Genomic DNA, 27,588 nt, shown 5'->3' with positions numbered 1-27,588 from the left:
CAGAGTCTTTTGTTGTTCTAACAGTTTTGTTGTATTAATAGTAATCCAGGGCCCGGTGGCGTGGCTCAGTGGCTAAAGTTCTCGCCTTGAACGCGCCGGGATCCCATATGGGCACCAGTTCTAATCCCGGCAGCCCCAATTCCTTCCAGCTCCCTACTTGTGGCCTGGGAAAGCAGTAGAGCACGGCCCAATGCTTTGGGACCCTGCACCCGTGTGGGATACCCGGAAGAGGTTCCTGGATCCTGGCTTTGGATCGGCATAGCATTAGCCGTTGCGCTCACTTGGGGAGTGAATCATCGGATGGAAGACCTTCTTCTCTGTCTTTCCTCCTCTCTGTATATCTGACTTTCCAATAAATAAATAAATCTTTTTAAAAAAATAATAGTAATCCAGATCATTGGGCCATGATATAGGGCCTAGATATATTTTGAACATACTAAAATAATTTCCTGTATTTGTGATATTAATAGGAGCTCTTATTTAAAAAGTGATTTTTGAACATAGTTATTATTTATTTAAAGTCAAAATTATGAGGCAGGGAACAGAACTAAAAAAGGAAAAATGAAAAAAGACTATTTTTAACTGATCATATTCGTTTTTAAATGTAGGATAACTAAATGTACTCATGAAATAATCTAAAAGCAAAGGGATCTTTTTCTCAGTTGAACATGTTTATGGTTGAAATTTTAATTTCAAACAGCCTCTCGAACACAGCAGTCCTTTCTACTGTAACTGGAAAACTGACACCAGCCTAGTATATGACAATTTGGGCTGTGAAATTTCAATAGACAAAAATAGACACATCAGAGTTATACTCTATTAAATCCCTTCCAGGTTTTACATATATCTTCAATGGCTTTTTTAGATATTATATGGAACCATTTAACAAACATTTTCCAAGTATGTCTTGTAAGTCAACACTATGGCAACCGTGCAAAATCACAAATTATCCTTTTGCAGTGGAGCTTTCCTGAGAGCTAATGAAATAGGCAGCGTGGGCCTCATAGGCTGGAGCCCAGCCAATCCTCTTGAAGATGTCATTTTTATTATCTTTGGCCTAAAGGAGCTTTCCCAGAGTCCACCTCCTAGTCAAAAACACAATACCATGCTAATTGCTGCAAGACACAGCAAGTCCCCAGGAAGAACTGGCTTTTGAAGGTGGTGCTGGAGGAAGGGCTTGCAAAGGACAGCCATTGTATTTGATTTGCAGGATTGAAGAGAAAAGCAGAGATTTGTGGCCAGCGTTGCCACCTGCGGTGTTGACATCCCATATGTATGCTGGTTCAAGCTCTGGTTGCTTTACTTTCCCTTTAGCTCCCTGCTGATGACCTTGGAAAACAGTAGAGGATGACCCAAGTACTTGGGCCCCTGCATCTACGTTGGAGACCCGGAAGAAGTCCCTGGCTCCTGGCTTCAGCTTGACCCAAGTCAGTGGATAGAAGATGTCTCTCTCTGCCTACACCTCTCTGTAACTCTGCATTTCAAAGAACAATAAATCTTAAAAAAAAAAAAAAAGTTGAGACTATTGCCAGCCCATGCAGGCACTGAGATCTGAAATGGAAACTTTCCCATAAGAAGAGAAGGAGATAGAAAGATCTCCTGCTGGTTCACTCCCCAAATGACCTCAATGGCCAGAGCTGAGGTGATCCAAAGCCAGGAGCCAGGAGCGTCTTCCATGTCTCCACATGGGTGCAGGGTCCCAAGGCTTTGGGTCATCCTCTATTGCTTTCCTAGCCACAAGCAGGGAGTTGGATGGGAAGTGGAGCAGCAAGGACACAAACCAGCATCCATATGGGATCTTGGGCATGCAAGGTGAGAATTTTAGGCACTGGGCCATTGCACCAGGTTCTCTTTTTATGTATCCAGCATTTACCATACACTCTACAGCTGTGTATTTAAGCCAAAGTGTGGCTTGGACTTGGAGGAATCATTTGCCTGTTGTATCAGGGGACTGGATTGCTGGCTGGGATTGTTAGGATCAGTGTGTTGACTAGAATGTCACGGTCTAGGCTTCAGCTTGAAATCTGAGGTCTTTCTGGCAGATTTCCCGCTGACCAGCAAAATGGTTAAAAGAACAGATCCTGTGCCAGACACTGGAGTTTTTTTTTTTTTTTTTTTTTTTATTGGAAAGGCAGATATATAGAGAGGAGAGACAAGAGAGGAAGATCTTCCGTCTGATGATTCACTCCCCAGGCGGCCGCAACGGCTGGAGCTGAGCCAATCTGAAGCCAGGAGCCTCTTCCGGGTCTCCCACGCGGGTGCAGGGTACCAAAGCTTTGGGCCGTCCTCGACTGCTTTCCCGGGCCACAAGCAGGGAGCTGGATGGGAAGTGGGGCTGCTGGGATTAGAACTGGTGCCCATATGGGATCCAGGGCGTGCAAGGCGAGGACCTTAAGCACTGCGCCACCGCGCCAGGCCCTTCAACAACAATTTACGACACCGTGAAGTTAATTGACATGGTATTGAGTGACCAGTATGTTAGAAAATGCAAGTTCTTAACCACATCCTGTAACTACTTCATTGACATCTCAATTATAGGTTATACACAACCGACTGCTACACACCTTAAAATAGTTATAGGATACTATTCAGCTGTCTCCTGTCTGTTTTCATTTATATATTTAGGAGCTTAAAGTATTCAAGAGTGATTTCTACTGAACTACTTGAAGTTTAGGATATTCCAAACAGGCTTATGCCTCAAACAAGCCATGTGTTAACAATTGAGGAACAAAATAGTTACAGGAGGGTAGTTACTCTTGATATTTGAGACTGATGTTTAAAAAGAAATGCTCCTTTGCTCATTTAGAATGAACATCCTTTAAACAGACAAATAAAATTGGAACCCAGAGCAGTAGCCTACTGGTTAAAGTCCTTACCTTGAACATGCTGGGATCCCATATGGGCACTTGCTGTAATCCTGGCAGCCCCACTTCCCATCCAGCTTCCTGCTTGTGGCCTGGGAAAGCAGTCAAGGACGGCCCAAAGCCTTGGGAACCTGGACCCACGCAGGAGATCTGGAAGAAGCTCCTGGCTTTGGATCGGCTCAGCTCTGGCCGTTACAGCCACTTGGGGAGTGAGTCATCAGACAGAAGATCTTCCTCTCTGCCTCTCCTCTTTTCTGTATATCTAAGTTTCTAATAAAAATACATGAATCTTAAAAAAAAAAAAAGAGGCCAGAGTCTCTTAGTCTGCTACATTTCAGCTTTAAGATGCCTGAGAAAATACATTTTGAATCAGAATGTCAGTAAGAGATAATAGAAGGTATTTTCCTGGCTACTAGCGGAGGCCAGGGAGCTAGGAGGACACTACAGCCAAGAACTCCCTGTTGCTGAGGTTGCTGCAGTCTTCCAGAATCACTGCTTTAGTCCTGTGCTTCTGCTTGTGCGGCCACGTGCACTGTGTGTGTTCAGGGTGAGGGAATAGATGCTGGGGAGGATCCTGGATGTGCTGGATCTTTTGGATAATAGATCCAGGGTAATGTCTTTGGAGAACTGCTCTCTGGGCTAGTGTGGCAGCACATTGGATTAAGTCCCCATTAGCAATACCTGTATCCCATGTCCAAATGCTCAAAATGGGTTTAAGCCCCCAGCTGCATCACTTCCAATTCAGCTCCCTGCTACTGCACCTGGAAAAGCAGTGGAAGATGACCCACTTGCTTGTGGGGGACGGTCCCTGCTGCCCATGTGGGAGACCTAGCTAAAGCTTCCAGCACCCAGCTTTGGCCTGGCCCATCCCCCACCCTCTCTTGCTACCATCCTGCTTTTCAGGTAGACAATAATAGAAATAAAGCAGTAACAAAGTACTTAAAGGCAACCAGCTCTTCTGAGTAACATATTCTATACCATCTATGAAGTATTCCTGCCAAAGAATGGAACCCCAGGCCCATCAAGGTTCTAGTCTCCCAGGATCTACAGCGGGCACTGCAGCTCATGGATCTACAGCAGTCAAACTGCAGGAACAGGATCATTGAAACCCAGACTGTGGGACAAGAAAAGATGGCACAGTGAGCTCAACAAGGAACGTGCTGTGGGACAGGAAGACAAACTGCAGATACAGGTAGACTTAGGGTTCTCTTGTCGATGTGAACATTTTATACAGGAGTGTGAAGCCAAGGATTAAGGAAAGAAAGCAGAATAAAGGGGCACAGTGGAGCAAGCCTTCTCGGGATGCCTGCATCCCGTACTGTGTGGGTTTGAGTCCCGGCTCTTCCACTTTTGACTTGCCTTCCTGCCCTTCGCTGGATGGAGTTCCTGCCTGAGCATCTGCTGCTATGGCCGCGTGGGAGCAAAGCAGTAGGTGGAAGATTTCTCTCTCTCCACTCTTCCTGTCCCCCTACTATCAAAGTACCTTTCAAATAAGGAAGTAGGTAAATAAATAAATCTTTAACAAAAAAAATAGCCAAAAGCCAGAAGGAAGATAAGTTGATATGAGATCAGAAAAGCTGCTCAGCCCCTGGAAGCTCTCGAGGAGCCGAGCCGTGTTAGATGTGTCTCCCAGTGGACGGAGAATATTCCCTTCTCTCTTTGCTGCGGTCATTTACTCTGCATTTCAAGCAAATCTTTTAAAAAAGGCCAAAGGTAAGACAAGGCTTTGTTATACTGGCCTAGCCCGTGTTAGGACTTATTCTGAAATGGTAATGTTAAGGTAGTGTGAAAGAGGGACAGAATAAGACAATGAGAATCTTTGAAGAAAATGAATTTGTGTGCCATAGGGCTAGGAAAGAAGCCCTGGAAGAGGAGCAGGTAGCCTGCAGGAACTGTGCCTGTTAGCCAGGTCAGGGGCGCCCCAGCCCTCGCCGTGGGCAGCTCAGAGGAATTCCCCCTGCCCTGCACCACAGAAGCTGTTAGGTCCTGCAACACTGTGCTGATGACATCCTGGGAGAATTTTTGGGAACTCCACACCCAGAAAGCCCCTAGTCACAATTTCCCAGAAGAGGGAGGAGGAGAGAGGCCAGTGGGGACCCAAACTGACGCCCATAAAAGCTCCAGTGTGAACGCAGAATGTGTTTCCCCAAGATGTCAGAGTATCAGGTCTTGTGTCCATTATTTCTTGTCATTAAATTTGACTACCTGACTGACCACTGCTCTCTGTCTCGTGGCTGAATTCCTTTTGTGTGGAGACAAGAACCCCTGGGTGGCTGATCTCCAGTAACGGTAAAAATAACGGGTCATTTGGCTCAAGTGTAGACAAACAGATCATGGAATGTAATCAACAGTCTATTATGAGATCTGCTGATCTACTTGTGAAGAACAGAAAGTTCCCAGTAAACAATGCTGAGACAATTGGGTATTCATAACAAGGACAGCAAAATCAGGCCCTTAATTTTGTACCACCCACAAAAGCTAGTTCTACACAGGTTAGCATTTTTAAAAAGGAAAAGTTAGTAGTTGTATTTGTGACCTTTGGTTAGAACGTTATTTCTGAAGGAGGAACCAAAAAGTACAAATCTTAAGAAGATGGAAAAAAACTTGACATTGAATAAATTTCTTCATTTATATTGCCACCTAGACACGCTGTTCCTAGCATGTGTAACCAACAAGTGATTAATGTATAGAACGCTGATGACAATAAAAGCAAAAATAAAAAGGAGAGAAATCTGTCAACAGGCATCTCACGGAGGACACAGAAATGATATCAAAAGGAGGTGGTTCGTGTCACCATCTCTCTCGGGAGACTCAGGAAAGCCACGCTGCTGGCAACCATGAAGGACAACCTGAGCACTTCCTCTGTTGGTGAAAAAGTGTATATCCTGCGGTTAGAAGCACAATCATTTTAGAAAACCATTTAGCATCACTTAGAAAGTACAATCTACACGTGTTGTGTGTCCCAGCAACTGCACGCCTGTGTGGCTTACCTGACAAGAGCTTCTAACCCCACGGTGAAGTGTGAAAAGCAAAAATTCTCAGCCACTCTGCCGACTCCTCAACCTGAGATGGGGGCTGGCGCTAACAGCAACATCCCGTTGTGAAAGTCCCACAGCAGGGCCCAGCAGCATGGCCTAGCGGCTAAAGTCCTCACCTTGAATGCCCCAGGATCCCATATGGGCACCGGTTCCACTTCCCATCCAGCTCCCTGGGAAAGCAGTAGAGCACGGCCCAATAAGAGGTTCCTGGCTCCTGGCTTCGGATCGGCATAGCATCAGCCATTACGCTCACTTGGGGAGTGAAGCATCGGATGGAAGATTTTCCTCTCTGTCTCTCCTTCTCTCTGTATATCTGACTTTCCAATCAATCAATCAATCTTTTTTTTTTTTTAAAAAGAAAGTCCCACAGCAGATTTCAAAGTCCCACCTTCATCGAGGTGTCATTTACATACCATAAAACAGAATGCCATACAGAAATACTTGGACCCTGAGGGATGAGCATGGGACATTCACAGTAATGATATTTATAACAAAACCCCTGCAAATCGCCCCAATGTCCGCTCTAGTAGAATGGACAGAACCATATGATTGCTGGATTTCTCTACAGAAATCATCAACATGGACAGCACCTCTGATGGGCATCAAAAACACAAAGATGAGTCCAATGGCGGTTTTAGAAACCAAATCTTACAGGTGCAAAATCTGGCAAAGATAAACGTGACTTAGGGCTAATTTTCCTATAAATATAAATTTAAGATTACCAGAAAACATAAGTACTGGTTTAATTCTTAAAATGGATAATGACTCCTGAATGTTTATTACTAGAAAACTAAACTGTGGGACTGGCACGGTGTCTCAAAAGGCTAATCCTCAGCCTGCAGTGCTGGCATCCTATATGGGTACTGGTTCTACTCCTGGGTGCTCTACTTTCAATCTGGCTCCCTGCTTGTGCCCTGGAAAAGCAGTGGATGATGGCCCAAGTCCTTGGGATCTGGACACATATGGAAGACCCAGAAGAAGCTCCTGGCCTTGGACTGGCTCAACTCAGGCCAGGAGCTTCTTTGGGGTCTCCCACACTGGTGCATGGTGAGCCTGAGTGACGCAGGGCCTGGCATGGTGGCCTAGTGTCTAAAGTCCTTGCTTTACATGCACCAGGATCCCATATGGGTACTGGTTTGTTTTATGGGTGCTCCACTTCCCATCCAGCTCCCTGCTTGTGGCCTGGGAAAGCAGTAGAAGATGGCGCAAAGCCTTGGGCCCCTGCACCCTGTGGGAGACCCAGAAGAGGCTCCTGGCTCCTGTTCATTTCAGCTCTGGGCATGGAGGTCACTTGGGGAATGAATCAGCAGATGGGATATCTTTGTCTCTCCTTCCCTCTGTGAATCTGATTTTCCAATAAAAATAAATAAATCTTAAAAAAAAAAATAAAGAGAGAGATGTGAAATTTCAGACTGGATGAGATTCTGGGTTGGTCTTTTTCCTTAGCGGTGTGGCGGATGAATGCATCTGTGTAAAATGCCTGCTTGGGGAGAAGGCATGGACATGTGCGTGGGCGCTAAGAACGGGCTGTGGCACACTCTGGGTCCGCCTCAGCAATGCACATGCCCAGCCCTCTCCTTGACCACCCCCATCAGAGAGCCTGCAAATGCAAGAGCTACATCTGCTTTCCCAGACATCTTTATCCCGGGGAAGGGAGGTGTGTACATGACCATCTGACCTAACTCCAGCGAACCACACAAACGTGAGAGCCTTGGCGGGGTGTTTCTAGGGGGATGTTCTTGATTGTGAAAAGGAACAGCTGTGGGGTCGCCTTTCCTCTTCCTTGAATTTGGATGTGGTCTCTGGAGCTGTGGCAGCTCTTCAGTCATGGAGGAAATGCAGTAACAGCTGGGTACAAAGCAGCTACCAAAAGTAGAGAGGAAGCAAGAGTGGGCAGCTGGAGGTGCGTGAACAGCACAGCTCCCATGGGGTGCTCAAACAGTTCTTCTATGGAATACTTTGCTTTTGAAATATACAGAAACAAAAAAAAAGTACAATTACAGTGTTCAAGTTTTTTTTATCCCGGGAATTATTTTCCTTATTGCTTTCCTGGAATGCCTGAATACTCTAGATTTCCTATCTGCTTTTCCAGGACTAATTGCCAATTGTAAAGTAGCTCAACTTTGGGTTTCTCTGAAGGTTTCTGAAACACAAACAAACAAACAAACAAAAAAATCGTTTCTCATTGGTTTTCCCTTAAACCCGTTATTCCAGAACAACGTGTTCCAACTGGACTCAGAGCTCTGGACCACCGATAGTCGACTGCAACCTGAGACGCCCATTATGGGAAAGCGGACCTCAAACCCAACCAGAATCTCTTCACAGATGGTTATGGTCCTTTTTTTTTTTTTTGGATGGATATATTTCAAGAGATGGTTTAAGGGGCGAGAGCGAGTGAAGGAAGAAGCCGTTTTCCTGGCGCTTATGACATGCCAGCTTCTGTACCGCCTGTTCTCACCTTCCTTCACCTTGGAGATCCAGGAAACGGCGAAGTCATCGGAAGGCACTCCTGACGCGACTGCGGACGCAGAGGGTTGGGCCCTTGGGGAAGAGGGGCGGAGCCAGACTGCGAGGGCGGGGCCAACCTGAGGGGCGGGGCCTGCAGACAGGGGCGGAGCAACACGAGGGGCGGGGCCTACAGACGGGGGTGGGATTTGTCCAGGAGGGCGGGGTCTGTCAGTGGGCGACGGGACCTACCAGCGAGGGGCGGGTCCTGCAGGAGGGGCGGGTCCTGCAGGAGGGGCGGGGACGGAAGGCTGCTGTGGCTCCTTCTAGCTGCGGTTCTAGAACGCGGCGCTCGGGCGCCTTTTGCTTCCGCGCCGGCCATGGAGCGCCTAACGTTGCCTCCCGGCGGCGCGGCGGCGGTGGACGAGTACCTGGAGTACCGGAGGTGAGGCTGTGGCTCTGGGACGAGCACTAGGAAGGCTGGAGCAGGGCCGGAACCTTGGGACTTGGCTGCTGGAGGCCTGGCTTCTTGTCAGATTTCGCCTCCTGGCGGCAAATGTTGCTCGCCTTTCCCGAAACCATTTCCGCGCGTCCCGCCAGGAGGTTTCTGAACTCCAGATGGACACGAAGGGGTGGAGGGGTCCTGGTGTGTTTTCCAGATGGCCTTTGGAGAATCAGTTGTGTCGGTGCGTCCGGTGATCGCGTGGAACGTGTGGTTCTCAGTGCATCTCCCTCAGCACTCTCCACCCCCGAGGCTCTGACTTTAGGAGGGAGAGAGAGAGAGACAGGGAGAGACACTACACTGATCGCTGGGCTTTCGTGGAGAGAAAAGGAGAAAACTCGCTCCCTGCTTTGGCCCAGGTCTCGGCGCACTGCCTGGGGTCTGACCGAGACTCAGGCAGGCACCTGCAGCCCCTTTTCAGAGGGCGAGGACCAGAGCCCGTTTGTGTGTGTCAAACAACAGGTGGCTTGAGGGTGGTCGCCCTGATCTCCCAGGTAAACTCGCCCGGGCCGTCTGGGCAGTCTACACTCCTGCCACTGACTGCCCCCGCTGGTGGAGTTTTGGGTAAAGGCTTTGAGGTGCCTGGAAACTGCGCAGGAGAGGCGTGCACGGGGAGCTCGGTGGGGCAGACCTCATTGAGCAGTTCAGGTGAGTCCTGGGCGGGAACAGGTACCACCCAGCCCTTTATCCCGAGCACAGCCAGATGCTGTGGCCTCCAGCTAGCTCTTCAGGCTACTCGGGCCCTTCGGCCATCTGCAGGGTCTTGGTGTTCACCTGTGCCTTAGACGTCTGTGTACGTGTGTGTGGGGGAAGCAGAGCAGCTGGTACACGAACTGACACCTATGGCACTGAAGGTGGAAGATTAGCTTGTTGAACTACCATGCTGGCCCTGAACTTTTTCCTCCCATAGCAATAACAGGGATTTTTTTTTCTCATAAAACTGTGCTTCTGAAATTAAATGGTGATAAACCTGAGTCCCCAACACAGAAATAAGGTTCTGATTGTGTGTGTGAGACTATTTAGGGTCAACAGTCAAACTCCTGGCCAGGGATGAGCATCAGGTATGCATGTTGGCTTCTGCATGGACTTTTTGGGGTCCGATAGTTTTTTTCTTAAAGATTTATTTATCTTTATCTGAAAGGCAGGTTTACAGAGGGAGAGAGGGAGACAACAGAGATCTTTCTTCTGCTGTTTCACTTTCCAAATGGCTGCAGTGGTTGGAGTTGGGCTGGTCTGAAGCCAGGAGCCTGGAACTTCTTTTGGGTGTCCCGTATGGATGCAGGATCCCAAGGAGGTGGGCTGTTTTTGCAGCTTTCCCAGATTCACAGGGAGCTGCATCGGAAATGGAGCAGCTGGGACACGAGCCAGTGTCTATATGGGATCCCAGTGCTTGCATGGGAAGGATTAGTCAATTGAGCCATTGTGCCAGCTCCAGTTTTATAATCTTTTAAATTGGAAAGTCAGATGTACAGAGAGAAGGAAAGACAGAGAGGAAGATCTTCCATCTGATGATTCACTCCCCAGGTGACCACAATGGCTGGTACTGTGCCAATCTGAAGCCAGGAGCCAGGAACTTCTTCCAGGTCTCCCACGTGGGTGCAGGATCCCAAGACATTGGGCCGTCCTCTACTGCTTTCTCAGGCCACAGGCAGGGAGCTGGATGGGAAGCAGGGCTGCCAGGATTAGAACTGACGTCCATATGGGATTCCAGGGTACATGCAAGGCGAGGACTTTAGCCACTAGGCCCAGTTTCATAATTTCAGCCTGGAAAATAAAGACTCAAGGTGTAAGGAAATATTTGCTGTTGTTGTTGCAGAATTGTCGGTGATGATGACGGAGGGAAACTGTTTACTCCTGAAGAATATGAAGAATACAAAAGTAAAGTTTTACCCATGCGCTTACAGAACAGGTTATTCGTAAGCTGGAGGTCACCAAGCGGCATGGATTGTAAACTTGTTGGCCCGGAAACACTGTGTTTTTGTACACACAGGTGAGATATTCTGTTACCGTTTTCTGATGATTGGAAAAGAACTTGGAAAGCACACCTTCCTTCTTTAAAGAGCACTGTGATAATTCAGATACATTTTCAAAAGAAGCCTTTATGTAATGCAGTACCAATTATGTCAGTTTTTTTTTTTTTTTAAATCTGTGATTTCAAAGCTTCTGTTAACTAATCCTGCTTGTTGCTTTAAGCAACTCTTCCCACCAGTGAGAGCAAAATACTGGGGACTGGCAGACCCTCTTCTTCCCCAACTGCCCTTTACCCCTTAACTAGCTGCCATGGTGATGTCTTCATCTCAGCGAAGATGGACTGTTTTTGGTCAGAGTTGCGTTGCCAGGAAAGGGCGCAGAAGAAAGGGAGTGGGTGTGGCCCCAGTCACTGGCTCCTGTTGCCCGCGTCTGAGGGTTGTGTTTTGCCTGGCGCATATTCTACTTGAAGTTTTGCCATGGCCTCACGGTCATACATGTCAAAGTCACTGAACTGAATGCATGATTTCAGGCGATGATTTTAACGTGGTGGTCTAGGGAGTCACCAAAGGGCCAGCGCCCTTTTCTGATGGCAGTTTCTGGGGCCCTTTGTAAGAGATGCTTTGATGGGTGCTGTTGGCTGGAGCACAGTTTGCCAGGGGTTGGCAGGTGGCTGCTGGGATGAGTAATGTTGAGGTAAACTTTACAGTCACCTGGCAGCCTTACTCAGACCTTGCCAGGGAATGGAGGCACCAGGGATAGCTTAGCGTCTTTCAGAACTGAAGAGGGGTTTGGTGAATTTCATGATCCCCATGTAATTCATTCTTGTGAAAATGTAATGCCACTTCCTTCCAGCTAACAAATGGATGTTTCTTTTAGCTCTGTGTTAATTTATCTGAGAGGCAGAATGACAGAGCTCTTCCATCTGCTGTCTCAATCTGCCCATTGCCAGGAACCGGAAGTCCCATGCGGGTTTCCCAGGAATGACAGGATGCGGATACTTGAGCCATTGTCTGCTGCCTTCTTGGGTGCTTTAGCCCAACCTGAATCAGAAGTGGAATAGCCAGGATTTTGACCAGTACTTGGATGTAGCATGTGGGTTTTCAAAATGACAATGTAACCACTGTGACATAACACAAGCACCAAAAGATGGGCCTTTTAGTTTCTCAAGGGGCAGGAGTTGTGATAACAGTGGATTCAACCCCTGCTCGGGATACCTGATTCCCGTATAATATTGGAATACTGGTTTGAGTCCTGTCTGCTGTTTCCATCCAGCTTCCTGCTGATAACTCCTGAGAAGGAAGCAGATGAGGATCTACTTACTTGCGTCCCTGCCACCCATGTGGGAGACCCAAGTAGAGCTCCTGGCTCCTGGTTTTGGTGTGGCCCAGCCCCAGCTGTCTGTTGAGGCCACGTGGGGAATGAACCAGCAGAGGGAAGATCTTTTTCTCTGTCTCTCCTCTTTGTAAATCTTTCTGATAAAAATAATTTACTAAATAAATAAATAAATAAATAAGTCCAAAACAACTTAGCTGACAGAGACACTGCATGTAGCAGTTTATCTCCACCTTAGTAACAAGAACAGTAAAACAAGAAATTAAAGAATCGTTCTTGCATTCAATAGAATAGGAATTGTAATTTTTGCTAACACTTGCATTTTTTTGTGTGTTTATCTCCTTTTTTTTAATCCCCCAGATATAAACAACATAAAACTGACTTTGAAACACTTCCCCAGCAGCGCCCCATTGAACTGCCCTGCCAGGTGACCGGCTGCCGGTGCGGGGCCTACCACTACGTCCCTTTAAACGGTACCCAGCCCGTTCGCTGCAGGTGCAAACACTTTGCCGATCAGCACAGTGCCGCTCCTGGCTTTACCTGCAATGCATGTGAGTGGCTTTATTGTGCACATAAAACATACTTATTACTTTGTTAAGACTGAATATGTCTTTGTGTCAGTTTTCTTTAGCTATAAACAACTAAGAAAAATTCTATGGATAAACATTCTACTCTTTCATTTTTTTTTTGTGGGAAAATTATTAGTATGCTTGATAATCATAAACCCTGAACTCATATGATTAAAATAATTTAGATAACAGCAATAGATTTGTGGCACAGTGGGCTAAGCCACCAGTTGGGACTCCTGCAAAATATGTGAGTACAGAGGATCGAGTTTTACCTCTGCTTTCTGTCCAGCTCTTTGGTAATGTGCCTGGAGGCAGTAACAAATGATGGCTCACCAGAAGCTTCTTCCAGGTCTTCCACATGGGTGCGGGTCCCAAAGCCTTGGACCATCCTCGACTGCTGTCCAGGGCCACAAGCGGGGAGCTGGATGGGAAGTGGAGCAGCTGGGATATGAACTGGTGCCCGTATAGTATCCTGGTGTGTGCAGGGCGAGGCCTTTAGCTGCAGGCTACCGTGCTGGGTCCTAAGATTTCTTTTTTATATAAAGAGAACATAGTTTATGTATTCGATATATACAGTTTTAAGAGCATAAGAAACTTTTAACTTCTTTTCTTTCTTATTTTTCTTTGTTTTTGTGATGGCATACTTTATAATCTCAAGTTTAATCCTCTGTTTATTTGCTAAGAAAGACTGTTCTTTAGGCATGTGGACAAGGGCTATACAGAATCATTCAACCTCAAGATGTCAGTTTCACTCATATTCATTACATATGTGTTATGTATATGTATACATATATGGCAGCTATGTATTAGCTGCCAGAGATCACAACATGATACTTGTCTTTTTGAGATTGGGTTTACTTACTAAGCATAATAGTCTTCAGTTGTATCCATTTTGTTGGAAGAAACCAGGATTTCACTCTTTTTATTGCTAAGTAATTTTACTTATCACATATATATGTATATATCACATTATCTTTATTTACTTGACAGTTGACGGCCACCTGGCTTGATTTCATAACTATTGTGAACCGAGCTGCTATAAACATATGGACACAGACAACTATTATCTTTCTTTTTTTTTTTTTAAGATTTATTTTTTTATTGGGAAGTCAGATATACATAAAGGAAAAGAGGCAGAGAGGAAGATCTTCCATCTGCTGATTCACTCCCTAAGCGGCTGCAACAGCCAGAGCTGTACTAATCCGAGCCAGGAGCTTGGAGCATCTTCCGGGTCACCCACACGGGTGCATGGGCTGTCCTAGACTGCTTTCCCAGGCCACAAGCAGGGAGCTGAATGGGTAGAGGGGCTGCTGGGATTAGAATTGGCACCCTTATGGGAACTCAGCACGTGCAAAGCGAGGGCTTTAACTGCTAGGCTAGCACACTGGGCTCCAGATAACTATTTCATATGCTGATTTCATATCTTTTGGAAAAATTCACACTAGTGTGTAGGCTGGGTCATAGGTTAGATCCATTTTGGGATTTCTGAGGGCTCTCTACACTGTCACACATTGTGACTGTACTCATAGAAGTAGGAACAGTTCCCCGGGGGAGTGTTCAGAAACTGGAAGAAACAGTCAGAGGCCAGACAACATGGATTTAACTGGCTGAGCTAAGTTTTTTGGTGTAGGCAGTTTAGTATCCATGTTCTTAACAGTTGGGGGTTGGTGGTTAGCCTACTCATTCAGGTATTCCTGTGCCACGTAGAAGCTTCTGGACTCCATTTCCAGCTTCGGCCCCATGACTCCAGCCTCCTGCTGGTGCCGGCCCTGGCAGGACGGGTGTCGACTTCAGTGGCTGGGTTACCCCACACACTTGGGTAACCCCAGTTGAGTTACCAGCTCTTGGCTCCTGGCTCTGGGCCCTAGTGTAGCCCCACCCCTTGCCACTGCAAACATTTGTGAACTAGCAAAAAATGGTGCTGCCTATTTATCTCTCAAATAAATAAATACAATTTTAAAGTAGAATAAGGTATGTAAGTTGATCTCTTTCTACATCTTGACTCAGGTTCCAAGTGTTCAGGCTTTCACAGCTGCTTTACTTGTGCTTGTGGCCAGCCCGCATATGCCCATGACACGGTGGTGGAGACTAAACAAGAGAGGCTGGCTCAGGGCAAGCCCGTGGGACGAGACGTTCCTTACGCAGCCATGGGAGGACTGACTGGCTTCAGCTCACTGGCCGAAGGCTACATGCGGCTGGATGACAGTGGGACTGGTAAGTGATGATGGGCGAAATGTCCATGTGTGTTGTTTCATAGTTGTGAAGCCTTCTATCTGTTAGCGCTTTATTTGTTTTTTTTTTAAAGAGTTATTTATTTTTATTGGAAAGGCGGATATACAGAGCTAGGAGGAGAAACAGAGAGGAAGATCTTCCGTCCCATTCTTTACTCCTCAAGTAACCACAGCGGCTGGAGTTGAGCCAATCCAAAGTCAGGAGCCAGGAGCTTCTTCCAGGTCTCCCATGTGGGTGCAGGGTCCCAAGGCTTTGGGCCGTCTTCAACTGCTTTCCTAGACCACGAGCAGGGAGCTGGATGGGAAGCGGGGCTGCCGGGATTAGAACCTGGCGCCCATATGGGATCCCAGCGCGTTCAAGACGAGGACTTTAACCACTTTGCTATTGCGCTGGGCCCAGCACTTTATTTTCATCATGGGTTTTCAGAAAACATTCTCTTACTTGACTTTTATTATTATTTTTTTAAATGCTAATTGCCACTATTATCAATGCAGAAAATTTATAAAGCACAGAGGCAAAGTATTGCTATCCTAATATTGGACCCAAATTCTAGTGTACCTGCCTTGTTTGTAATAGTTCAGTAACATTTCTTTAATTTGATGTAATTTACCTGTCACCCTACTTACTGCAGTGTTTGCTATTATAATCACATTATCTTGAAAAGGAAAATTCACATAAAAATACGTGCACATATATATGTGGACCTTTTAAAAAAGATTTCTCTATTATTTTTACTTGAAGGAGTCATATTTATAGAGGGGAAAGACAGAGAGAGATCTTCCATCCATTGGTTCACTCCCCAAATGGCTGCAACTGCTGGAGCTGAGCTGATCCAAAACCGGGAGCTGGGAGCTTCTTCTGAGTCTTCCACATGGGTACAGGTCCCAAAGGTTTGGGCCATCCTCTGCTACTTTCCCAGGCCATTAGTTGGAAGTAGAATTGTAAGTGGAACAGCTAGTATTCAAACCAGTACCCATATCAGATGCTGGTGCTTTAGGTGGCGGATTAGCTTGCTATGCCACCACACTGGCCCTGTGTATGTATCACTGTAATTGCACTCATAATAAACTGTTTGTATATATGTGTTCACAAATGTATCTTCTTGGATACATTTAAGCTATAGGAAAAAGTTTTAATAGCTTATATTCTCAATCCACTGGAAACAGCTGTACCCTTCTGAGAGTTGACTGGGGATAGGGAGCAAATATTCCTTGTCTACTTTAGACACTGGTTTTGGGGGGAGATTTTTTTTTTTACAACAAACATGTATTTTATTTATTTTTAAAAATTCCATAAAATATGTGGGTAGAAATTTGGCACAGGGGTTAAGATGTCAGTAAAGGGGCTAGTGTTGTGGCATAATAGATAAAGCCACAACTTGCGATGCCAGCATCCTATATGGATGCCAGTTTGAGTCTACGCCGTTTCTGATCCAGCTGCTTGCTAATTGTGATGCCCCAAGTGTTTGCTGCCATCCACGTGGGAGACCTGGATCATTGCTTTGGCTTGACCCAGTGTAGCCTACTACAGCCATCTGGGCAGGGCACCAAAAAGGGGTCTCTCTCACCCCCTCTCACTGTAACTCTGATTTTCAACTAAATAAGTAACTTAAAAAAAATGTCATTCGAGGCACCTGCATCCTGTACTGGAGTGCCACTGCTTAGAGTCGCAGCTACTGTGCTTTTCATCACCGTTTTCTTTTGACATGTACCCTGGGAGGCAGCAGATGATGGCTCAAGTACTCGCACTCCAGTTGTGGCAGGCACCTGGCCAGTGATGGAAGATCTCTTTCCGTTTCTTTGCTAGCGTATGCGTTAGCAGGAAGCTAGACTCGGAAGTGGAGCTAGGGCTTAAACTCAGAAATATGGGCTGGGGAACCCAAGTGGCATCTTTTAAAAAAAAATTATTAATTTGATAAGGAGAGTTAGAGGAAGAGACAAAGATCTTCCATCCACTGGTTCACTTCCCAAATGGCCCCCGGGTCAGGACTGGGCCAGGCTGAAGCCAGGAGCCTGGAACAGTGCCTGGATCTCCCACATGAGTAGCAGGGGCCCAAACACTTGGAACTTCTTACGCTGCTTGGAACCAGAGCCAATACAGGATGCCAGCAATGCAGGTGGCAGGTCAACACATCACACAACATCCCAGCGACATCTCAACTCACATGTAAGTGCCTGTCCCCACTGTAAACAATCTTGCCAAGAATATCTCTGAACTCGCCTCTGACTTTTTAAAAGATTATCTCAATTTCTTGGTCATTTGTGTGACTAAGTGGAATTCTGAACTTACCTTTCTAGAAATCCTTTATTAAGTTTATTTCTATTTAACTTAGTCTCTTACAGATAGGTATACGTGAGGATCTTTTTCTTTCATTGTATTTTCTGATTATTGTTTGTTTATTAAAAAAAACAAGTATTTTCTATTGTTTTTGTTACTAGTTATCTTAGAGTTTTAATGACTTTTTAGTTGATTTAAAAAATAATGGTATTTTTGTCTCTGTGTATTGCTTTTAAAGATTTATTTATTTTTATTTGAAAGGCAGATTTACAGAGAGAAAGACACAGAGAGATCTTCATCTGCTGGTTTACTCCCCAAATGGCTGCAATGGCCGGAGCTGAGCCAATCCAAAGCCAGGAGCCTGGAGGTTTTTCTGGGTGTCCCAAGGCTTTGGGCCATCCTCCACTGCTTTCCCAGGCCACAAGCAGGGAGCGGGATGGGAGGTGGAACATCCGGGACATAAACTGGTGCTTTTATGGGATGCCGGTACCAGCAGGTGGAGGATTAACTTGTTGAGCCACAGTGCAGGTTCCTGTTTATTGTATTTATGATTCTTCTTACTCTTGATCAATGGAAATAGCTAGTATTTTGAAAACATTGCTAAAAGGTAGTGTTTGTAGCTGGCATCTTTGCCTCTTTGTGACTTGGTATCTTAATTAAGTATCTGTAAGGTATAAAGAAATAAGCATTTGACCTCTGAGGGAAGGCGGGGTGAAGACAGGTGAGAGTGAGGAGAAAAAGAAGCTGCTTTTCCCTGATTTCAGGGGAAGGAGGCGGGGCCAAGGGGTTGCTCTGTTGACCCTGGCCTGTCCCAGCAGGAGATTCTGGCTGGCATTTGTTTCCGGCATGGCTCAGGAGTTTGTGATTCCCACTGAGCTCTCAGGAGTGCTTGGGAGGTGGAGGAGCTACGGGGAGGAATGAGCCTGCCTTGACATCTGTCACGGGAGGAGTCAAGGTGACTCCAGAGCTGACCCGAGCTGAGCAAGTGCATAGAGGAAGGGGCAGGCTTTGAGGGAGTTTGGTCCTTCTGGAAGGGCCAGGTGTGAGGCTGTGGGGTCCTGTCAAGCTCATGCCAGCCTTGGATATTGGAGATGAGCAGGACGTATGGTGTCTTGTGCCCGTTTGTTCTGTGCCTCCTGCCCCGTGGACAAGGAGTGGATGGTAGGAGGGATGTGGGACGGGGTAGCAGGGGCAGTTGCCCCTGCACTGTTTCCATCCTAAAGCAGGTGCACCTGCTCGGGGCTGTGGGACATGTGAAGAAGGTGGAGCAGTTTCTCCATAGCATCCCTGTTTAATGTATTTAGCAGTTGGTCTGTGTGGTTTGTGGTTGAGGATGTGTCCTCTTTTCATTGAAGAAGGAAACCATCTTTGTGTTTTGTCGGTTTCCTAGCATGGAACAGCCTCAGAGTGCCTTGACTCCGCCCTCTTCACGGGGAGGGGCCTAGTGGCTTCTGTTCTGCTCTTGACCGTGTTCTGTAGCTAATCAGGCTCTTGCACTTCTTTGCTGAGATATAGTTATGTTATTGCATGATTTTTTTTCTACTTTGATAAAGGTCCCTGAGAAATGTGTTGCCTTTTTTTCATAGGGCATATACAAATTTAAATAAAAATGTCTACTTTACATGAAGGATGTTTTTGCTGGCTTTGCTGAAAGTCTAATTTATTTCACCTTAGAAATAAGATCTTGAGAACCTGGTGTGATTGCCTAGTGGCCAAAGTCCTTGCCTTGCGTGCACTGGGATCCCATATGGGCACTGATTTGTTTCCCGGCTGCTCCCCCTCCCATCCAGTTCCCTGCTTGTGGACTGGGAAAGCAGTGGAGGATGGCACAAAGCTTTGGGACATCGCACCCATGTGGGAAACCCAGAGAAGCTCCTGGCTCCTGGCTTTGAACTAGCTCAGCCCTTGGGGGAGTGAACCAGTGGATGGAAGATCTTTCTTTTTGTGTCTCCTTCTCTCTGTAAATTTGACTGTCCAATAAAAAATAAAATAAACCTTAAAAAAAAAAAGAAGTAAGACCTTGAGGTAGGTACTATGGCATGTGGATAACGCCACTGATGCAGATTGGGGTCCTGCTGCTTCACCTCCCATCCAGCTCCCTGCTTGTGGCCTGGGAAAGCAGCGGAGGACGGCCCAAGTGGCTGGGCCCCTGCACCTGTGTGGGAGACTTGGAAGAAACTCCTGACTCTGGCTTTGTGCTGGCCAAGTTTGGGTCATGGAGATCATTTTGGGGCATAAACCAGTGGATAGAAGATTCCCTCTCTGTGTATTTCTCTCTCTTGAATAAATTTGCCTTTCAAATAAATAAATCCTACAAAAATAAATAAGGCCTAGTTTGTGTCCTTATAAATCAAGATGTGATTTTCACCCTCTATCTATTTTGTCCCCAGGTGCACCCTCAGTTGAATTTTTAGATGCTCCAGTTACGGCTGCAGACCACCCATTTCTAAAATCATTTCAAGCGCCGTCCAGTTCTTCTCCAGAAACGCCGATCAGTGGTAATGAAATTAAACTGTAATGTTTCTGCATGTAGTAAATGTGAATATTGAACCTTGTTTTCTAGGCTTCTATCTTCATTTTAATATCACTATAATTTGACTTTGAGTGAATCCATCATTTTACTTTCTTGTCTAGTGACCAGGCACTAAGAAAAAGCAAGAAGCTTCATTTTGTATTTGAAAGGTTACTAAATCTGAGAATTGTGAGACTTCTGGTAATAGTCTATTTTAAAGTTGTTGTTTAAAGTTTTTTTTGATAGGCAGAGAGACAAAGTGCCTTTCCCTTCACTGATTCACTCCCCCAAAATGCCCACAGTGGGTTGATGGGGTTGAAGCAGGGCAGGGAACTCAAACCAGGTCCCCTGTATAGGTAGCAGGAAGCCAGTTTACCAGGTCACCACTGCTGCCGTTCAGGATCTGCATTAGGAGGAGGCTGGAGTCAGAAACAGGGTGAGAATCAAATGCAGGCACCCCTATTGGAACGTGAGTCCCAACCACTAAGCCAGGCACTGCCCCTCCAATGTGAGGTTTTAAGCATTTTTCTGGCGCATGTGGTTGTTCCAGCATTGGAATGAAAGGGTTCTCTTGTGTGTGGATTGCCTGGATCTTTGGGTACTCTGGAAGGAGATACCATCCAGTAATAAGCATAGCTCAGCAGGCTTTTATCGCTTATAAAGTGAGAACAAATAGAATTTCCCATCTAAGGACGAGTTTGCTCTGTCAGTATCAGCTTGAGTGAAAACACTGAAGCAAGTTGTGTGGTTTACTAGGTGTCTAATATTTGTATATATATTTCTAAATATACATACTTACTATATTTATGTCATTATAGATAGAAATATATAATAAATATTTTATATATTTGTAATAATATAGTTTATATTTATATTATTAATATAGAAATATACAGAAATATTCACATATATATTATATATTATATAGAAATATTTCTAAATATATATTTCTATCTAAAATATATAGTTAAATATATATTTCTGAAGATATAAATCTAACAATATATAAATATATTCATATATTTAATATATATTTATGTTACATATAACTATAAATATAAATATGTAATATGTATTTATATGTTATACTAAATGTATATATTAAATATATATTGTTTATATGATATATTTATCTATATTTCTAAATATATGTATATATTTAAAGATTGATTTATTTTTCTTGGAAAAGCAGATATACAGAGAAAAAAGAGACAGATGGTCTTCCATCCACTGGTTCACTCCCCAAGTGGCTACAATGGCTGGAGCTGAGCTGATCTGAAGCCAGGAGCCAGGAGCTTCTTTGGGGTCTCCCACATGGGGGAAGGTTCCATTGCTTTGGGCCGTCTTCGACTGCTTTCCCAGGCCACAAGCAGGGAGCTGGATGGGAAGTAGAGCTGCTGGGATTATAACCAGTGCCCATATGGGATCCTGGCACATTCAAGGCGAGGACTTTAGCTGCTAGGCCACTGTGCTGGGCCCAGGGTGCCTCTTCTGTTGCACTTTAACTCATATCTAGATTCCTTACAACACCTTACACAGGGTAAAGACTGTGTAAATATCTATTGAACCATATATTTTATGGGAATAATGATGGAAGTAAATCTGTATGTGCTCAAAACAGGCACTTTTTTTTGTCTTTTTACTTATTTTATTTCTTAATAATGATTATAAAATTGATCAGAGTGGGAAGGATCGATGTTTAGGGAAAATTGGGTGAATTCATTGCTTCCAAATTTGCTCTTTCTTCTTGCTGTTCCTGGGGGAAGGGGAGAGACAAAGGGAGAACCACTCATGACTTTAAACATGTCCCAGTACCCAGGGATGAGGGACTGCCACCTTACATCAACCCAGAGTCTCAGTGTGTACGTATTCCAAGGGTTCTGACCAAGCGGTTTGGGTAGTTCTGAAATGCTGCTGATTTCAGCAATCTGAGGATGATGTCACCCTCCCAATGTCCATTGCTTCCATTCACCAAGGGTTTTTGCTGTCATTGTGTGTTTGGAGTAGTTGTCCAGTTTATTCTGTTCTCCTGCTACAGCACCAAATGTGCTGCCATATTCTTTTTTTACAACAGGGCCTGTGTCCACTGCTCCACCTTTTTCATTAAGTAGGACATGTTCTTGCAGGCAAGTCCTAGTACCTGGGCGAGGTGTTCCAAACATTGATGGATTCCTCCCCGCCCCCGGGGGCTGCTCACAAACCTGATGACCACCTAGTAGGCAGCCCCAAGACCCAGGACAGGTGACTCAAGCCCTATCTTTATCCTCTACCTCCAGTTCACGAACCAAGAAGGTGGGCCCCAGAATCTGGGCCAAGCAACCCAAACCCCATCGGTTCCCCTGTCCCCTGGGCTCAGGAAGCCAGTCCTCACCACATGGGTGGGCCCCAGGACTTGAGCTAAGCAACCCAAGCCCTGTCAGATCTCCTGTCCCTGGGATTCATGTACTTGGCTCTCACTGGGCCCAGGCTGGCATGACTTGTCTCACCTCGGTGTCTGCAAATCTTTTTTTTTTTTTTAAAGATTTATTTATTTTTATTGGAAAGGCAGATATACAGAGGAGGAGAAACAGAGAGGAAGATCTTCCGTCCCATGATTCACTCCCCAAGTGAGCGCAATGGTTGGAGCTGAGGCAATCTGAAGCCAGAAGCCAGGAGCTCTTCCGGGTCTCTCATGTGGGTGCAGGGTCCTAAGGCTTTGGGCCATCCTCAACTGCTGTCCCAGGCCACAAGCAGGGAGCTAGGTGGGAAGCAGGACCACCAGGATTAGAATTGGCAACCATATGGGATTCTGGTGTGTCCAAGGCAAGGACTTTAACTACTATGCTATTGTGCTGGACCTTGTGTCTACAATCTTACTGCACAGCTTGGCCTAGTCTGGTCAGCTCCCTGTTCCACGTCTTAGGCTGGTGGTTGCTGCAGCCTATCCCAGTCCAGCTGTCTCGGTCCTAATGTAAACTGGCTGGTGTTGTGGCCTGATCTGGTTCCTCCTGCCCCCTGCCTGGTTCTCAGATCTGGCAGTGAGTATTATGTGCTTACCCGGACTGGTCTGTCCCCAGACCTAACCCACATGTATGCTGGCAGGTACTGTATGGCGTGGTCTGGGCTGCTCCTTGTCTTGCTTCTTGCACTCACCTACAGAGACTGCATCCCAATGAAGGAGTTTCCCAAGCTCCTCCATCAAGTCTCCTCCCAGTGACAGTTCTTGCACACACCAGTGGGTCCCTGGCCCAGGTTGACTTTGTCTACCTCCTGTCCTGACAAGAACAGTGGCCTTGCTCAACCAGCCTCACCCATTCTGGTTCTTTTTGGGTGTTGCAGCCCAGTGCTACCTGGTCTGTGCCAAGGCACAGCTTTCACATAGTTCAGCAGGAGTCAAGACCTAGTCTGGCCTTTTGTGTTTTCCAACAGTCTGCACAAGGGATTTTTAAGGCTGCTCACAAAAGCAGTATAGGATGATGTGATGATAAACTATAGATGGAAGAGAGCAAAATCAAGAAAGAGGACATATTCCGGTACCTCCAGCGCTGACTCACTTGCTGCCTGAAGCTTCAGTTTTAATTGACGGTAGTGGCAGCCAAGATACAGAGAAAGTTACGCTCTTTCCCTCTTTGGAAAGCAGCCAGCGTGAGCCCCTCAGGGCCTAGGGCTCTTGGACCAGCACGGGATTGCAGAGTCATCTGTAGAATGACCATCAGTGATGCAGCAGCTAAGGTCCACAAAAACTTTTCTCTCAGTACTTGTAGCACATGACTGCTTGATTCTGATCACTGTGTTTGATGACTTTGGTAATAATTATTAGTCTTTGTTAGGAGGGAGCTGTCATCAGGAGTGAGTCAGAGAGGATCAAACGTGGGTCCCATCTGATACAAGATGGGGGAGTCTCAACCGGTTTCTTAACCACTATGCTAAATGCCAGCCCCTAAAACAAATCAGTTTTAAAAAATGGTGAGGTGGAGAATATCTCTACAGTTGCCTATACAAAACCAAGCCTTAGCAGTTTCTTCTATATATTAGCTCATAATTGTAACATGGATTTTTAGTTATAAAATGTAAAATGTAGTTGAACCAAATTATGTGAATAGCTATATGATGTTATTTAATCAAACCAGTTAAATATTTTGAGAATGTTTGCCAGTAAAAATTATTTTTGTCCTATGCCATTCTTCCTGAAGAATTATGAAGAAGAACCAATTACCCATTTAGGTCATTTCTGGCTTGAGAAAAATAAAAAACAATATCACCATTTTTAAAAAGATTTATTTCTAGTGGAAAGTCAAATATACAGAGAGGAGGAGAGACAGAGAGGAAGATCTTCTGTCCATTGATTCACTCCCCACGTGGCCACAGTGACTGGAGCTGAGGTGATCCAAAGCCAGGAGCCTCTTCCAGGTCTCCCATGCAGGTGCAGGGTCCCAAGGCTTTGGGCCGACCTCCACTGCTTTCCCAGGCCACAAGCAGGGAGTTAGATGGGAAGCAGGGCCACCAGGGTTAGAACCGGTGCCCATATGGGATCCCAGAGCATGCAAGGTGAGTACTTTAGCCACTAGGCTACCGTGCCAGGCCCATGATTAAAATTATTTTAGGGCACTATGTAACGACATAAAATACATTAATTATATTTGTCTTCCCCCTTGTTAGCAGGTACAAGTAGTCAAGTTTCTGCTTTACGGAGACCCGAAGAAGATGATATGGCTATCTTTGAAAGACGATATCAGGAAAGGGTAGGTTTAAAGAAGTCTGCATTTGCTTGTAACATAACACTGTAGAATAATGATTTATGCAATATGAAACAGCAAAGCTAACTTATGGAGGTCTTATATCTGACATTGAATCTTAAGGCTTAGAATAATTTAGACAAAAATAGCATGAAAAAATAATATATGAAAGCACTCAACAGTTCATACCAAATAGAATTAAAAGATAATTTGAATTTTCCTTGAGCTTTTAAAGTACCCTTGTACATACACTGGTTGATATGTAAAGACCAGCAACACTACAAACATAAATGTTGATCAGTAATCAACATCAGCCATCAGACCTGCGAATTATGTGTATATTGAATTCTTTTAAACATTTTTTCCTTTTTAAATTTGAAAGTACTTAATTGTCAAATAGACTGGATATATTTTGAATTTTTGATATCATGTAATTCTGCTTAAGACTGCAGTTAAAAAAATTCACTCCATAGTCTTAAGAGAAAGAAAACACTAAAGATAAACTTCTTTTAGCTGTTTTCAGGACTTACACCAGCTGTAGTCTTGGTATGTCCACAGCGTTTGGTAATGGTCATTTCCTTCAGCTCTACATCATGGTGTAAATACTGTGGGGATAGACATAGTATTTTATTCACCTTTGGATTTCTTCAGTACTTAGTTCAGCATCTGAACAAAGTAAGTTTCCAGTAAATATTTACGGAAAATTGAAAAAATTAACACTAAATAATTGATATTCTCTTTCATATTTGTCAACCACTTATACTTGTGGTAAATTTTCTGTTTGAGAATTTTGTTCTGCTCATTGCTAAAAGAACAACGTTGGCTTGATGAAGTGTGGGAAGTCCTTTCATGGGGATTGTTTTGTAGTTGCTTCCTGGCATTATTCTAAGTTAGGTAACAACTCCACCAGTGTGAGGACACCTCTGGGACTCTTGGTTATGTCCTCTTCTGATCCTGGTCAGCAGCTCACTGGATGATGCAAAGTGTGAGAAAAACAGAACAGGAAGTAAATGGGCCACACAAAAGCAGAGGACGTGGAGACAAGGAGGTCGCCAATGTGCTGGCTGGGGAGGGCTGCCTTCTGCTCCACATGGTGCCTTCTCCCAGTGGGTGACCACAGCTCTCCTTTGGGCCTCTTGTCTAAGACCACTAGCTCGGAACACTCTGCTTTCTGATCACCTCCCAGAAGCTCCCCCTCCTCCCCCCCAGAAAAAGCACCTAGGTGGCTGAAAGGTTGGTGACTGCTGCTTAGGGGCTGCTGCCCCGTGTTAAATGCAGTGCAGGATATAATTGCGGGCCTCGAACCTGCACACCAGGGTGAGATGCTGGCATTGTGAGTACTGCTTCACCTGCTGCACTGCCACGCCCAGCCCCCTAAGACATGAATTCAGATGAGGGGTGGGCAACTTTCTCTTCCTAACAGTGGTTTACAAGTGAGCATACCAGCGAATGCTTAAACTTACAGATGAAAATGGAAAAGGCTGCTAAGCAGAAAGGAAAAGCTCCACTGCCATCTACTGTGAAACCTTCATGATTCGTGAGGACCACGGGGGAGGCTCCAGCTGACGTCTGAACGGGTTTTTCACATCTCTTTGAATATAAACATATAGCTAATTTTCTCTTGAATTTATTACTTGTTTTTTCTACTGTATAAATATCACTTCGTGTATGTTTAATTTATTTAAATACGTGAAAACATTTTTGTCAAAATGTTATCATTTTTTACTTTGTATATACTTTTTTTCTAACAAATGAGATTGTTTTCCTATGAGTCAGATCCTGAAAGTAGAACAAATATGTTCAGTCTGTCATCATCTAACGGTTTCAGGTTACTTTAAAAAATTAAAGATATTTTTAAAGGTTTTGAAAATATGTCAGGAACACTTTGCTATCCAAAGTAGTAACTGGAATCATTAATTTTTTTATTGCTCCAACATTGTAGTGTTGCTTTTTAATGTATGCTTTTAAATAAAAATCTGTAATTTAAAGTGATACACCCATCTTCTAGTGATACATATTCTTCTTAAAAAAAAAAAATTATTTGAACAGCATAGTTCCAGAGGAGAGACCTTCATCCACTGGTTCACTCCCCAAATGGCTGCAATGGCCAGAGCTGTTCCTGTCAGAAACCAGGAGCCCAAAGCACACAGGTCATTCTTGGCTGCTTTCCCAGGCTATGAGCAGGGAGCTGGATCAGAAATGGAAGTAGTGGACAAAGGCCAGCTCCCCTATGGGATGCTGGCGATGCAGCTCATGGCTTTACTGGCTGTACCATAGTGCTGGCCCCACTACACGCTAATCTGTAAGTGTACTGGATCCATCCTGTGTGCCATTCAGGTCCTTGTGGTCTCACTGCTTACCCCAGTCCTGCTGTGAAACACCTGGAAGCTGCACTTGGAGGCTGCTGATGCCGTCTTGTCCTTGGGCCCTGTCCTGGCTCTCTCACTTTCTTTTGCAAGATATTCAGACACTGTGGCTTGGCATTCTGACTGGATCAAACGTGTGCAGCCCAGTGCTGTGGGGGAACTCGTGTCTCTGGGCCCACCAGCTTGCCAGAAAATCCCGAGATGTTTTTCTTAAACTTCCTCAGAAAATCCTATAGAACTGAGTACCAGTCACCTGTAGCCCAGTGACATGAGGGCACTGCAAAGTGTGTGTGGAAAAATAAAAATAAAAGGTAAGTTTATTTTGATGTGCTTGATTTTTGAAATCTTTGCAGTTTTTTCATAATATGAATTTTTCATTAACTTTTTGAAGACCCCACTCATATGCATGGATTTCAAGAATTTGTTGCATCAAAGTAAACTTAATTTTACCTGAGAGGCAGAGCATGGTGAGGATTATAGGGGATTGATTATCTCTTTCATCCACTGGTTCACTCCCCAAATGGGTCTAACATCCCAGTTCTGGGCCATGTTAAAGCCAGGAACCAAAAATGCCAATTTGAGTCTCTCCTGTGGCTAGCAGGGGCTAAAGTAGTTGGGCCATCCTTCCCTACCCTCCCAGATGTATCAGTAGGAAGCTGACCCATAAGCAGCACAGCTGGATTCGAACAACATTCCAGTATACGCTGTTGATGTTGCAAACGCAAGAATAACCTGCAGCACCACAAAACCTGCCTTGAAACGGAT

At 45.2% G+C, this 27,588-nt stretch overlaps 1 protein-coding gene across 6 annotated transcripts; it reads left to right on the top strand.

The window, feature by feature from the left end:
- The first annotated feature begins 8,657 nt into the window (after positions 1 to 8,657).
- FAM221A (family with sequence similarity 221 member A) lies at positions 8,658 to 26,440 on the top strand. Of its 6 annotated transcripts, none has more exons than XM_040964924.1 (7): positions 8,658 to 8,792; positions 10,666 to 10,839; positions 12,513 to 12,703; positions 14,729 to 14,935; positions 19,621 to 19,728; positions 24,381 to 24,463; positions 25,923 to 26,440. In XM_040964924.1, exons 1-7 carry the CDS (start codon positions 8,728 to 8,730, stop codon positions 25,989 to 25,991), a joined length of 897 nt encoding a protein of 298 aa, XP_040820858.1. In that variant the 5' UTR covers positions 8,658 to 8,727; the 3' UTR covers positions 25,992 to 26,440. The 6 variants fall into 6 exon arrangements, with proteins under 6 accessions (XP_040820858.1, XP_040820860.1, XP_040820862.1 ...); XM_040964926.1 differs by lacking the exon at positions 25,923 to 26,440 and adding an exon at positions 20,954 to 20,960 and having other exon boundaries at positions 19,621 to 19,725; XM_040964927.1 differs by lacking the exon at positions 8,658 to 8,792 and adding an exon at positions 8,948 to 9,497.
- The last annotated feature ends 1,148 nt before the right edge of the window (positions 26,441 to 27,588 follow it).

The sequence above is a fragment of the Ochotona curzoniae genome, unplaced genomic scaffold, assembly GCF_017591425.1.
Source record: "Ochotona curzoniae isolate NIBS_2020 unplaced genomic scaffold, NIBS_Ocur_1.0 scaffold_3835, whole genome shotgun sequence".
Lineage (NCBI taxonomy): Eukaryota > Metazoa > Chordata > Mammalia > Lagomorpha > Ochotonidae > Ochotona > Ochotona curzoniae.
The sequence above is the reverse complement of the archived record's forward strand: the minus strand, read 5'-3'. Positions and strand labels throughout refer to the sequence as shown.

Coding starts and splice junctions, on each gene's coding strand:
- FAM221A (XM_040964924.1), top strand. CDS start 8,728: ATGGAGCGCCTAACGTTGCCTCCCGGCGGCGCGGCGGCGGTGGACGAG. Junction 10,840..12,512: donor CTGTGTTTTTGTACACACAG/GTGAGATATTCT, acceptor TTAATCCCCCAG/ATATAAACAACATAAAACTG. Junction 24,464..25,922: donor AAAGACGATATCAGGAAAGG/GTAGGTTTAAAG, acceptor TTAAACTTACAG/ATGAAAATGGAAAAGGCTGC.